Below are 14,772 nucleotides of genomic sequence, written 5' to 3'. Positions count from 1 at the left end.
GCTGAATTTGTCATGGAATTGGTAGTAGTTTATTTAATGGCAAATTACAGAGTTCCCGCTACAGAATCTTGAATATAGTGGCATAAAAAAAATGTTTGTTCTCCATGCTATAAGAAGTCTGTGCAACTATTAAAATTAAATCATAGGATTTTCTACTTTGCCTGAATGTTGACCATTAAACTAAGTCTTCCTCCTGACAATAGTAAAAGTGCTGGTACATCGTATAGTGTGATATAGCGTTACAGTAGATCAATGTACGTGGGAAGAGGCGAGGGAGAAAGCAACCAGCTTTCATTGTTCCGGCACTCTATATTGCCACTCTTTTAAGCCGGATCCCAGGCTGCCCATATGACAAATGAATACCATTCTAGAGTTGCTGTTTGGTGCTTGGCACCACAGAGGGCTGGGATTCTGGGGCCATTGGTTTCAGACGCTGTGTGTCCCTAGTGCATGCTAGGCCTGACACCTAGGGGCCAAAGTTCTGCTTAGATGGAAAGGAGGAGCCATAAATCAGCCCGTCTGGGGGGCTGTGCTCTTTGTTTCCATCCATCTCTGCCCCTGATGGGGAAGACGGGGAACGAGGGTTTGGGAGGCTGCGTGTAGAATGGGTTCGCATATACCTGGGGAGAAAGAAGGGTTATAGATACATTGAAAGGGCAAGGTTCTCTATCTGTCCTATGATCCTGAAACCGATGTCTTTGGAATAAATATTGTCAACTACCACGAAGAAAATATCAAATCTGTCATTAAATAATGTAGAAGAAGAAAATTACAATGATTTTTGAGGATGAGGCTTATTATTTTGTGATTTATTAAAATACAAGTTACTGACATTTGGACAAAAGGTGTTGGCAAAGAAGGTTGACAATGGTTACATTTGTTTTTAATCTAAAACTGTCTTGTGAGTTGACTTTTTCGGAATTCAAAACTACGATCATTAAGGTCCAGTACTGACCGTGTGAATTAGTTCAATAAAGCCTCCAGTCACCTTGAGCTAAGCTCATGAATGGCCATAATGGAAAGACATCATCCAGTGCCAATGTCAATGCAACATGGACACTTGACACATCAAATCACTGGTACTATTAGTTAAAGGTTGAGGTTAGCTACATATATATATATTCCCTTACTCAAACTTTTTCATATAGCATTATCAATCTTGTTTCAATGATTATTAAAAAAAATAGACAGGGCCCTTCAATGTACGAAAGTGTAGAAACAGAAAGCTGAAACTGTTTTAGATTGAATGAGTGGCTGTTGACATGTATGAAAAAAAGAAGCTACTGCACTGGATGTAGAGAGCGCTGTGAAAAATAGGCTTATTCTGCATATCTTCAAAGAGCAGCATGGTTCTGTATAGCAGGACCCTGCAGACGGTGGCAGTGCCAAGGGGTGTTGGGGTGTCTGAGAGGAGTAGCACAGCTTCAAACAAGATAACTTTAGGGCAGACTTTCTGATCTAAAGATACACCATACTAGGTAAACCATTGGAAGGGAAGAAAATAGAGGCACCATCACAACCTACAGACCCTGTTCCCATCTGCTTTTGGAAAACCATTAGATCGAGCACTAAAAACACTTTTTTTTTTTGGTCCAACACAGGGCAGGTTTGTGAAATATGTATTACAGATCCAGTAAAATCCGTAGTAGATTGTGACTGTAAATTGCCCAAAAACCGACTGAACATAGTTCTCTGTCAGAAACTTACACTACCTTTTAGATAACTTGCTGACTTATTGGTACTGATGTCTCATATTTCCAACATAATATTTTGATGATGATAACAAGAGCTAAAAATAGTGTGTAGAGTGGGGGATCACAATACTTTTTACACATAGATCTTTTTATTTGCGCTCTTTCTGAGATTGCCCATCAACCTAGCAATAAGAAGGAACAGGAATTATAAAAGAATAGGGTAACAAGTGAAATGTGGAACCCAGATCATTTTTTCTTCACAACTTCCACGGCTTTCAATACAGACCCCCACTTCCCTTTAATTAGCATCCTTGAGCTCATTTGCAAGTCAAACTGTGGCTTTAGGACTGGAGGCTTTGAGCAGCGCCCCTGTGATCTCTGGGTCCTACAGCCCCTCCACCCTCGCACCCTTGTTACGAACCTTCCTGACAATTAATATGAAAAAAAGATTCATCCTCTGTATAGCCAATACATTATTCATATTTCCCCCCACTTAAATAAATCATAATGTTCTTGAGGGTTTAGCTTAAACAACATACTTTCTCTCCTCTTTCCATACTCTCACTTTGCTAACATACATATGAATTTGCATGAACTGACCTTGCACTATAGTTGGTTGACTTCGTGAAAAGGCAAAAAAAAAAAATCTATTCATCCCTTAATCATAGATGAGGGAAGCTGAAGCTACTTCAGCAAAAATTGCTCTAAATTGTTGTGGGTAGTGTTATTTTTTGTTGATGTTGTTTTTAATGGACAAATTATTATGAAAGTCTGCCTTGGCCTAAACTTAAATGCAGAATTTGTGTTCATCTGGTGAATTGGTAGCTTCAATGAGGAACTTTTATTCCGGGGAATGACTAACTAATGGATAATCTGGTTGGCAGAGTAGTTGAAATCTTCTAGTCTAGAGGAAAGAAAGAAGGATGGATTTTGTGTCGGAAGCAACAGAAGGAAATCATTTTATTAAAATATGGCTATATTCCTAAATAATATTGCAAAGTATGAGGTTAATATTCATGTTTTTTTTTTGTTGTATGCGTCGCAGCTGTCACTACCGTAAATGTTTTATCGCCATAAAATAGTTATTGAGAGTTGGATTGAATCAAAGAGCGCACTACTGAAGGCCAAGATATGAAATGCACGATCAACCACTGGTAAACTTAAATATTTTCACTTTTCCTTCCTTGCCTGCATTGGAAAAAGTTGATTTTTAGTTATGTAACTGCTGTACTTTTCTTAGAAATCACTCTGTTTACTGGTGTTTAAGTATGCAAGGTCTGGGAGCACCTAAACATCTTTTAACAAACTGTCGCTTGGAAATATGAAAAACAGGTAGCACACTTGACCAGTTAACAGCGCCCCGAAAAAGCAGAGAAATAGCAGTGGGTGTGGCACACCCGCAAGTGTATACAATCTGATAGATTATTTAACGGTGCTGAAAGCCCTACGAACACAAAGGATGGGTGGGGTTTTTTCCTCCGTCACCCCCTACTCTTTCCAATTAGCAGAGGAGTCACCCTTTTCTTCAACATTTATTATATCTATTAAGTATACTGTGTGCTGCTATCAGTTTTCCATAACTAGCTTGCACAAAGACCAAATGCTTCGTTTGGTGTGATTTGTTGCCCCGCTTGACCGCTTCTTTGTCCCCAGCCAGACTGGCTAAGAGCTGTGCAATGGTGCTCCCCTGCTGTTTATCAAGCTGACAGAATCTGTAATGAAATAACTAGGGGTGGCAATGACACTGGAGGAGAGGTATAAGCAACACACAGCCTTATTTGAATCATTTAAGCGAGATGCAATTACAGCTGAACCCAGCGCCGAGGAAAGGGGCCGATTTAAAGGAAACACAAATCAATGCATAGTGATGCTGATGTGTGTGACAGAAGTGCCTGTTAGTGGTACACAACTGCTCTCGGGCATCATTACACTCACTGTAGACAATATATTATTGCCTAAAGAGAAATGAAAACAAAAGACTGTGGGGGTCTAGAAAGGGCGACGGGCTTTGGATAGTCATTTACGGATGGAAAATGGCAGCCAATTTGAACATCTTAAAGGACTCTTTCCACTTTTTTGCAAGCTTCAAAGAATAGGCATTTTCTATAGCTATAATTTTTTACCCTATATGATGTCATATCTATGCAGCCTAACTTTCACAATGGTTAACTTATTCTATTGCTCGATTTGTACAAACGTTTGTCGTTGCAATACTAATAAGAAAGGATCTGCCCATTCTCCAGTAATTTTTCATTACATTCAGGTCAAAGGAAACAATGTAAGCAGGCGAGTCATCACAAAGTAGGGAAACTTCCTGATTTTTTTAATGAATAATTATGAACCAAACAGCAATGTTACAAGATAGATATTGATAGACTGGCTGGATGTGTTTCATTGACTTGCATATTAATTCATTATATTGCAAAACTGAATTCCTATAACGAAGCATGCAAATAAAATGATCCAATAGGTTTGCCGTTTGCTCCTATGAGAGGTTGCAAATTTTCAGGGTTTTCTAAATCACAAAACCTGCAATTACACATCTGTCAATCACTTTAAGGTCCCTCCATTTGTTCCCTCCCTCACCCCGCCGCTAGAAATTTGACATGTTGAACTTTCACCATCGTTGCTTTCCTCTGATTGGTTTAATCCCCTTCTTCTTTGTCTCTTTCTTCTCCGGTGGTAGGCAGACCAAATGGTGCCTTACTGCCTCCTCCGACTTGTTTAATTAGCGAGCATGGAGCACCACTGTGGCCAAGGACCGAGCATTCTGTATCCGGCAAGCCAAGTGGACGCAGCCATCGATGCAGGCTAAAGCTGTCGGGTGTCGGCATCGGTAGAGTCTCTAAATAGTTTTGAAACTTGCGAGGAAGGCTATGGTCACAATCAACTGGAAACCTTTTCACCCCAATTTGGATAAAACTTTGATTAGGCCTATGACCTTAGGGACAGGCAAAGCATCAACACAATCGCTCTCTCTCTCTCTTTAGATTACTTTCTTCTGTTCTATTTCTTTCTGCCTGGGGTATGATGCCATCTGGCCTGGTGTTGGTGGAGCTAGACGTGCTGCATTGGCAGCAAGAGTTTGTCTGACTTGCACTGGAACACGAGTCGTCGCCTTGTTTCAAACACTTTTGCTGAACATACCACACGGAACATTTGTACATTCGCAGACAAGCAACAGGAAGAAATTGCATCATTTTAACATTTGCAAAGGATTTCTTTCCCGATAAAGAAGGAAGCGCAGGGACTTGCAATTGGAAGGAAACAGGTTCCTGGATGTTTTTTTTCCGTCTCACTCAAGTCTTCTAATGACCAATGTGATTTACCCATCAGTATCTGGAAATCAGACTCACCAACGGGAAAGTATATTACATTGAAGACAAGTTTTATATTCCCAGTTTTTCCAGGGCTAGACTTTCCTATGCCTATTGCCCCTCACATGCTACCGTGGTGGTTCTCTATAGAGGATTGGACTGGTCCACCCCTCATCTATCAATGACACTATTGGCTGACAGAGCACTTATTCACACTCACTCATGAATATTCAATTTAGCCCACTTCAAGGGTACGTAAGACATATCTATACACAAGAGATAAGAACACCATCTCTCGCATTGTGTCAAAGCATTTCTCCATCTCCCTCCTGTTCTTCTTTCAAGGTTTTCATACATGACTAACAAACATTAATTTCAAGCACATGTTTTAGTAGAGGTGTTGACCATGAGACATTTTTCCCTGACACTTTGTGCAAGCTAACTTAATCCTGCACCGTTTGCGCAACGGAAAAATCCCATTTGTCCTTTGTCAGCACAAACACTTTAATTTGAGGCTTTTCACTCCTGAGTAAGCAGCGACTCTCCTCTAGAGTGTAGTGAGACACAGGAAATTCATGCACACATCGACCTCATCAACAGGGTATTTCATTTTGCGCTTCTCATTTATTTTCATTAAGATACTGTTTGTTTGTTTTTTTAATCAAATAATCATTCCGTTATATTGTTATTTGTGCACTCAAACACATGATTGCAGTCCTCTGGGGCAAAAGTAAATATTATAAGAGAAACTGTTTAAAAATGAATGGCTGAATATGTAGCAGACATTAACTTATGATGAAATCCTAAACACTTATCTCTGTGTAATGACAGTTATTGTAAAAGGCAGCAGCAATGATTGTACTGAGAACAAATCCATGTTACCTTAATTGCACATCTGTTCCACATTGCCTTCAATCCCTGTAATTTCCTCCACCCCAGGTGACTGCAGGTGAATCAAGTCGGGCATACCCGTCTGCTCTCATGAGGAGTGATCACAAGTGGTGCAGATGTTCAGAACTTTAAAGCGGTGAGACACACAAATAGTCTGCTTGGTGAGACTTGTGCACCATCCAGTGGTAAAACTGAGAGTTGACGTGGGTTTTGTCATGTATAGTCAAGCTTTCCAACCCCAAAAAATGCACACCCAGGCTGGAAATATAGAAATAATGAACACTATTTATAATGTATATTTTGTAATAATGCAAAGAGAAACATACACACAGTTCCACGCAGGAAGCAAGAACCCAGTGGGTTACTTTCAGGGATAGAAGCAAGTAAATTGTAACTCCCATCACCTAAATACTTCTTTTGCCGGCTCTGTGTTTTATCTATTTTGGGCTTTTTGTAATAATACACAAAACACAGCCTGCCAAGCGGCCGGTTGTAAACTCTGACAGCAGCGTGTCATGCATCACATGTCCACTGTAGGTGGTCAATTACACTTCCGCCAAGGGCTCGCTGAATAGACAACGTTGGCTCCATCCTCATTGTCATCTACAGTGAAGAACACCCACTGAAATTTGTTATTACTACTACCATTAGCAAATGACACATCATATCCTGCACGACACTCCTTGACTACCATAACAGTAGTTACACCGTCTTCCACTTTTTGCTGCAGTGCATGCAAAAATAAGTATTTTACCTGATGGTAAATCTAATGAAATAGCTGAAACAAATAAGAATCTCAAGAGTAATAGAATATGTATTCAAGGCAAGTTTGTTAAAGCAGCCAATTGACTATGCAGCAAATATGTCATGACGTGCAGATCTAGAACCAAAATGGTAATCATTTATCTAAAATTTAAAGTACATTAGGAGAAAATATTTTTTCCGATTGTATTTTTCTGCAGTGAGAAGGGGTGAGTCAGGTCAGTATTGTCTGATTCCAACTAAGGACTAATTCTGTCTAAAGACAGCTCACACAGGACCAGCCCAATCCCATCTCCCTCTGTCACTTTTTCTTTGTATCATGCCAAAAGCCTATATCATTTATACGGCTGCTTTTAAATGCGGTTTCTGTGGCGACGACATGACCCCTGCTGTTGTCGACAGGGCCCTGAGTAGCCGGTCTGATTAATGGTGCAGAGGTAGCCATAAAGACTATCTGCTGCTGCCAGATTAGAACAAGCAAACATGGCCCCTGATTGCTGACCAGCAAAGAATGTTGCTTTACAAGGCAGCATTCCGCCATTTTCTACAGTCGGACTTGTAGTCGTATATCCGGTTAACAATGGAGAAATAATACACAAACGCGCATAAACGCATCGTAATAATTCATCTATGGAATGACTATACACAAACCGACAATGACCATTCACATACAGTCGTGATATAATTCGATTCATGTGGATTGCAAAAATGAAAAGTGAAACATAATTCTACTGGGCTGTTTACAACAATACTGTAACTAAAATACTAAGTTAGGGTGAGAATATATAGACTTTCTGGTCACTGCTTGGCCATTCTGGGAAAAACTTCCATCCTTCCTCCGCATGTAGGTCACTGCTCTTTTGTGTGCAACGATGCAAGCCCACCAAGTGTTTGACGTTTCCATACCATCCTTAGAATCACCAGGTTGCCATGGAAATACACTGGGTGGCAGTGGCAGCAGAGTTACAGTGGAGGAAGGAGTGGAGGAAAGGGAGGGAGGTCAATTAGTCTACTTTCCTTTGTCAGCTCTGGCTAAATGCAGCTAAGTCTGTTGATTAAAAGAGCTCTGACCAAAGTTTGTTGACTTCAGGCTAAAAGCTGGACAGATTACTCAAATGACGGGGAAAAAACCCACAGGATCCTCGTTAAAAACTATAAGTCTTGCATGTGGTAAAACACGTAGGTTTAAAGTTGGTAGATTTATGTGACTTTAGCAAGTGTTGTGAACAGTCCCCCTCAAGGCTGCTCAAGTCTGTTGATCTTCAGGACCTGAAAGAAGTGTGAAAACGTAAAGCAGGTGCAATCACACTTCATATGTTAGTGACTGAAGAAATCCACGCTACATGATGCTATTTGAAAAAAATGTACCCAAAATTCAGTTGTGGTCCAGGTTGCTCATGGTTACCCAGAGCAATCTATGTCTTGTTCTCCATTACTTGTTTAATGGCCTTATTCATGCATGACTCATGGCCGCCTCTGTCTCAATATCTGTGGAATGACTGACATACCTGCAAACCCTAAACCAGGTGTTTTAACATAACTACTGCTGATGTGTCTTTCAAAAAAAGTCAGATGTGGAAAAGGAGTAAGGAGTGAAGCTTAAACTGTACTTGGCTAAAAACAAACAAGCATTATTAGTATGGCAATGTGAGAATTGTTATATTTTTACTTTATTTCAGATGCAGAAAATACTGGAATATTTCATGGTAATCTGGCTTGGATTCTACCTTGCTCGTGATTTAGGGAAATGTACTATACACTCTTCCGTTCCATTCATACATTGAAATAAAGCTAATGAATTCTGCATATTCAAGTGTTAAATTGCATCAACTTTTCAAAAGTTGCCCTCGCTTTGGATCCTAGGAAAAAGCAATAGCGTAAAGCTTGCTTCTGTTCTTTGGGAAATTCTTGGCACTCAAGTAGAATGTATTTAGTTCCAAGTGTGAGGAGCATGAGGCAGAGGACCGTGCCAGCATTTGGATAAGCCAGAAAAGAGTTTTCTAAACTGGGGCCCTGTCTACTTTCTTAAAGTTCAAGTGGACACTAGATGGAATACTAATAGAATGTTATATTTCAAATGGTCCTTCCCTCAATTCATGTGACGACAATTTTACTTCCGAAAGATTTACTTTGGCAACAAATGACCATCAGGCTCAAGTGCATTGTTTCTTGTTTTCTTTCATATTCTTTACAGGCTTTGAAAGTTGTGGTTTAAAAACAAGTATTGACATAATATGCTGTATCAAAACCAGTACTTTTTAGCGTCCTTTCACCAAACAGTGAAATAATGTTGTAAAAAAGGAGATTTGGAGTGTTAATACTAGATTGTCAAAGTAACACCTTGTTCTCTGTCAACAATGGAAATGGGAGTCCCTCAAAATCAAACCTCCAATTTAATTTAGCACCATGATGAGTCACAACAAACCAGATGTTTCGATGAACTTATGGAGTCCTACACAAGTAATAAATAAGAACTATGTGGTAAAAATGTCTTCCCTTTGCTGCTCTTGATGAACTCTCTTTGCCAAATGCTTGACACTACTTGCGTAAGTACTGTTCTTTGAACAGAAAAAAAAGAAGAGTTCATTTGCATGACAAAGCTAGATCGCTTTGGGGTGCTAGAGAAGGAGGGGTATGATGTCTGGAGGGAGGGAGGAGAAAGGAGGGAAAAGAGAAGAGGCAGAATAGATGCCCTGCGAACACAGACGCTGGGATTGCTGATTGTCTGCCAGTCTTGAGACCTCTGCTGGATATGTTGGAAGTAGAGGCAGAGGTACTTGATGACGAGTCTGGATGGATTTACCTTCAGTTGTCCTACACGTGTGGATTTTGCTTCCAGATTACTTAGGGTGTGACATTCAGCTGTCTTTGCTGAAAAGGACGGATTCAAGGCTTATTTTTTCAATAACCTAATTGTTTTTGTTTTTGTTTTTTGCACACCACCTGTTGCTCTGTGTTGTGCTTCAATAGTTTAAATAGACTTTTTGCAAAAGATTATTTTTTCCCACCAAGAGTCGTGAACCAGGACCCAAGGACAAGGTTTTGTTTTAACTGAACATTAGACTGATATAGAGATGACTGGAGCCTTGCATGCTGGACTAATATTGTTTTCTGTTGTGGTAAATAGGCTTCTCATTCTATTTTACATTGCATACAATATTACTGTTAAATTGGTCATTCCTGTGGATTTATTTATCAATGTAATCACACATATAGGCCTTGAAGGAGTGACAAGAAAAAGGATTATAACCTCTTGGTGATCACTAAATGTAAAATAAAAGTGTAACGTCAACTTGACTCTTCTCTGTAGGTTGTGTGTGAGAGTGAGCCAACACATGTTGGGCCTGACAAAGTGGGTGAGTTGCATGGTAAGTCATTCTTTATCACCTTTACTTTCTTTCAATCGCAGAGCATCTAAATCATCATGACAAACTTGTGTGTAAGCCAAAAATTTGACTTTGCAGGGCATTCCAGATTGGTCCATTTATCCTCAAACTGGGCCTTAGTGCTGGTTAATGACTCATTAGACTTTTCCCGAGCAGAGAGCTTCTGCCGAAGTCAGTTTAGCTCCCTTGCCACCTTGGACCAATTGGAGGTTCGCGAGGGGGCATTGGAGTTGATGCGTCAGATCGGATATCAGTCACAGGTCTGGATCAACAACCCCTCTAAACTGGAATCCAAGCCCTTGCCCCTGTCCAAGCAGTGTAAGTTATTCCTGTGGCTCACTAAAATGAACGTCAAAAGAAAACCTGTAAAATGTTATTGCTTTTCTTGTTCCTTTTGTTTAGATTTGCCTTTCTCAGCTCTAAACTTTCCTAAAACATCCAGAGAAGGATTTGCACGTGTCAACAGGCCCTTTCCTGCTTTGTCATCGGTCAGTGTGTGCGTTCGCATTCAGTGGGACCCAGAATGGAACGAAGTGTCGACCATCTTCTCCTACGCTGCTCGTGTCTTTACCAATGAATTCCTTCTACGGGGTCAGGGTGACATGCAGGGCAGAATCCTTCTGGCTCTCATTGTTCATGGGAAACACTTTCCATACAAAGCTTATTTCCCAAACGATGGTGGATGGCATCACATCTGTGTCACGTGGAGCACAAGTCTCTGGGCTATCTATGTAGATGGGGAAAGGAAGGACATGGGATCAGGATCAGACACTTCTAGAGATATCTATGCCGATGGGATCCTTATTTTGGGTCAGGACCAGGATTCATTTGGAGGGAATTTCACAGAGCCCTTTTTTGGAAATATTACTGACTTAAATGTTTGGAATAACTCCCTGGAAACCCGCCACATTCGTGCTTTGAATGGATGTTCGGCAATGAATCAGGCAATGCTTTTCAGCTGGAACCTTGACCATCTGATCAAACACCCAGCCGTCAAGGAGGTCCAAGCCCTCTTGTTTTGTCCAGGTATGGTATGACCACATTTCTAGTCTTTGCAGTCACAAATACTTATTTTTATCATAACGCCCTGACCATAGATAGCAAATGGGATAACACTAATTGTATTCAGTTTTCAGCCTGAGTTTTTTTGTGTTATTGGGTCTCGTCTAAGAATTAGCATTTATATACCGATTCAGGGCCCCCATCCTGATGCCCGAAGTTGGGTGGGAGAATCTCCAGTACCCCCGTAGCACTTGTGAGGATAAATGGTTCAAGAAAATAAAGAAATATTAAATAACGTTAAAGCCATAAAAAAAATTCTACAGTTTAATTTATCCTTTCGAGACATTCCCACAGAGTTAAAATTAAGCGCACAGCAACAGGGCTAACAGCCAACCCTACATTTTAAGTGGCTTTTCACAGATGGGCAGCTGAGTGCACTGACCACGAGGCTGAACTAAGATTCTGCCAACACAGCAACAAGTGCCCTCTTCCGCACCACCCACTGAGACTGCAAAAAAGTTCCAAACGTTTTTTTTTTTTTTTTTTTATAAATTACATTTGAATTAAGTTACATTTGAATCTCCAAAATACATTGCTTATTTTGAGCATCATTTGTTTGAAGCTCCCGGTGACATTTTACACAGACAAAAATGCATATTGAGAAACACTCAATATCAAACCTGTACTTTTGCTGTAGTTTCTAAAGAGAAATGTGTATTTATAAACCTGTGGAAATTGGCCCTAGGTAGGAGTGTGAGCATGAATGGTTGTCCATATTCTTGTGCCCTGCAATTGACTGGCCACCAATTCAGGGTGTCCCTGCCTAGTCACTATAGTTAGTTTGGCTTGGCTCCAGCACCCCTTGCGACTCTTGGGAGGCTTAGTGGTTCAGACATTGAATTACCAAATGTACCTTGACTAGGTTCAATATTTGATGTCTAACTGGCATTGTGTAACAGCAAAACACCAAGAGATGGCGCTGCAAAGCTGCAGAACCCTGCAGATCCAGTCAGATCGACCCCAACTCACAAGTCTGTTAGACTGTTCTGAGCCACTGGCATTTATCTGCATGAGTAGCAGAGGTATGTTATGATTTAAAATGTTATTGCAATTCCAGTGGTAAATGGTTGATGTGAATGTGTCAATGATCTGAACAAGTGTTGTTGTTTTTCACCTAAGCAGAAAAGAGGCAGCCATTGTAATGACATTAAAATAGTTAATGCTCCAGTGTTGGGAACAAACCTGGAATTTAAATACTTCTAATATACTAATTCAGTTTTTTTGTTTTTCAACCTAGAACGTTACTTGAAAATGAAACAGATGAGTGATTCCCAAAGATCTCAGCCGACTGCCTTTATGAATCATCTGTTGAAGCATTCCAATAACAGCCAGGTAGGCACTTTTTACCTTTTCATTCCATGACTTGGCATATATTTAGTGATCCAAAGAGTTGCCCACCAGACTGTTGAAATGAAATGAAATGTCCTGTTGTGGTTGCCATAATTCAGTCCAAGGCCTGTGTCTTTTCTTAGACAGTAATTGGGCCACACTCATCCGGACTGAGTAGCCTGACCGAAGCATCCGCCCTGTTAGATGCGACTGTCCAAGCTCTGCAGGACACGCGGCAGGAAGGACTGCAGCCAACAGACATGGTTTCCCTGGTCCAGTTGCTGTCTTTGGCTGCTGATGTTTCCCCACAGCACTCCGATGCCACCAACCACACCAAGGAAAATGTCCAGGAACTAAGCCAGTACTTCATCAGTGTGGCAGACAGCGTCATCAGCCAGGACAATGCCTTCAAGTGGCAGGCCATCAAAGAGGTAGCATACACCGCTTTGCACCTTATCTCCTCTTTGCATTGCCGTACTTTAGGCTTTGTGTCTCTTAATGTGGTAATTCATTTCGGGCAGCTCTTGTCGATTTATTTCATACATTTGTAGGGAAAGAGCAACACAACACATCCTTACAATGGTAGAATAAACTTTAAAAAATACTGATGTTTTTTGTAAGCCAAGTCCAATTCGATATCATCATGGTTCAAGGATTTATGTTGTCATACCAACATTTACACATTATATAGCACGGCATTTTAGGAATTTAGGGGACATTTAGACATGCAGTCTTTCACACGCACATCCTCCAGTATACTCACAACCAAAGAAAAACACAATGATAACAGAAGTCAATAATATATGAAGGCATTTAGACGTTCATACGTTTAGTAGATGAACTGTAAAGAGATTCGATTTTCACCACTCGCCGCTAGAGGGCAATGTGTTTGTGTGTGGGTGATTTAAAAATAATAATAAATTGATGCATTATGAGGTTAAAAGAGAAGAGTGAAAGCCACCAATTGAGATATCACGCTCCTTTCTTTTGGTTACAAACGTATCGCAATTCAAATACTAATTCCACATTTATAGCTTTGACATTTCTTCACATAACACCTACACACTAAGAGTATTTTAAGCAGCACACAAGAGAAAATAGGAGGAATGAAGAAAGAACAACCGATACATTTTTCAAAGTAGTGAAATATATGGTGTACTTTCATTAATTTCATCTACCATTTTCTATACTGCCTGTCCTGATTGTTGTCACAAATAATTGAAATCAATATTGTATCTTAACTGACATCAACTATCTGGATGAGAGAATATTCTGTGGATTGATAATATGGAATGATAACAATAATTAGCATGATTTATTGTTATTTTTATTAATAGTTAAGTCCAACCATGCCTGAATTGGATCTTTAAACCCTTGTTCAACTAGTGATTGTAGTCGTGGATCCATATGGAGGCAACTCATGGCAAGTGTTGTGTTTGTATTAAGCGCTGGCTTCCCTCCCCCTAGCCTCTCAACAATCCAAGGCCATCTCATCCCAGATTAAATGGATGAGCATCTCTTTGACAAACTGTTGCCATGCTTTTCCTCTCTAACCGCCTCCTTGCCACACTGCCGCTGCGCGTATACAAGGCTCAGCTCTCAGGAACATTGTGTTTAGAATGAGAGGTTTCAACAACTGACAATGGCAAAACGCACGATTACCCTTGCATTACAGGCTTATCCATTGGACTCGAGTGTTTTTCAGCCAAACTGTGTTTAGGCTCAGGAAAAGGTAAACATTTCACTGTGAAATGGGGGACTAGGTTAAAAATATTTGGAGAAATCATTTATTCAACATTAAATAGGCAGCTCAAACAAATGGTTCTTCCTTAAAAAAATAAACATTGCCCTTTCTTCGAGGATCATTGTTTTGCCCCGTAATCATTGTATCTGAATGATTTTGTGTATCTCTATCTTAGCTCAGTACAGCTGGAAACATGGTTGATAATGTGCCAGTGTATGTTTTATATATAAATATATATATAGGTGGTGAATGGACCTATGGATGTGGTGAAGAGTATTGACCGGATGGTGACCAGCTTGAGCTCTGGGTTGATGTCTGAGAGCGATCATCTTACCTTTCACAGTCCAAATATCAGTGAGTGTCACACCACAGCAGTCCAAGTGCCAAAATCACATTATTTGACTAGTTGCCAATTTGGGGACATGCTTGTCTTGAATTGAATTTGGCATTGGACACATTCTTCTTGTCCATAGTTAAAAAAAAAATAAGGCTACTATTTCTTTGAAGTTTACATGCACTGAACAATAATACTCAAATCCTGTCAAGAATGAATGCGTTGCACTTTGAGTAACATTTAAAAAAAAAAA

At 40.2% G+C, this 14,772-nt stretch overlaps 1 protein-coding gene across 8 annotated transcripts in view; it reads left to right on the top strand.

Moving 5' to 3' along the window:
- The window catches only part of LOC144215367 (adhesion G protein-coupled receptor D2-like), a 46,113-nt gene that overhangs the window by 19,474 nt on the left and 11,867 nt on the right, over positions 1-14,772 (top strand). For 2 of the 8 annotated variants that reach the window (XM_077744242.1, XM_077744240.1), the window contains 8 exons: positions 5,951-6,038; positions 9,975-10,032; positions 10,129-10,368; positions 10,453-11,076; positions 12,012-12,134; positions 12,350-12,444; positions 12,585-12,872; positions 14,428-14,539. In XM_077744242.1, the coding sequence (XP_077600368.1) occupies positions 10,284-10,368; positions 10,453-11,076; positions 12,012-12,134; positions 12,350-12,444; positions 12,585-12,872; positions 14,428-14,539 (1,327 nt within the window). In that variant the 5' untranslated portion in view covers positions 5,951-6,038; positions 9,975-10,032; positions 10,129-10,283. Of the gene's footprint in view, positions 1-3,839; positions 3,996-4,437; positions 4,531-5,950; positions 6,039-9,335; positions 9,784-9,974; positions 10,033-10,128; positions 10,369-10,452; positions 11,077-12,011; positions 12,135-12,349; positions 12,445-12,584; positions 12,873-14,427; positions 14,540-14,772 lie in introns of those variants that run through there. The other 6 variants (XM_077744239.1, XM_077744245.1, XM_077744243.1 and 3 more) reach the window with 5 other exon arrangements.

Source organism: Stigmatopora nigra, chromosome 22 (genome assembly GCF_051989575.1).
Source record: "Stigmatopora nigra isolate UIUO_SnigA chromosome 22, RoL_Snig_1.1, whole genome shotgun sequence".
Classification (NCBI taxonomy): domain Eukaryota; kingdom Metazoa; phylum Chordata; class Actinopteri; order Syngnathiformes; family Syngnathidae; genus Stigmatopora; species Stigmatopora nigra.
Note: the sequence above shows the minus strand (reverse complement) of the source record. Positions and strands in the feature narration are given on the sequence as shown.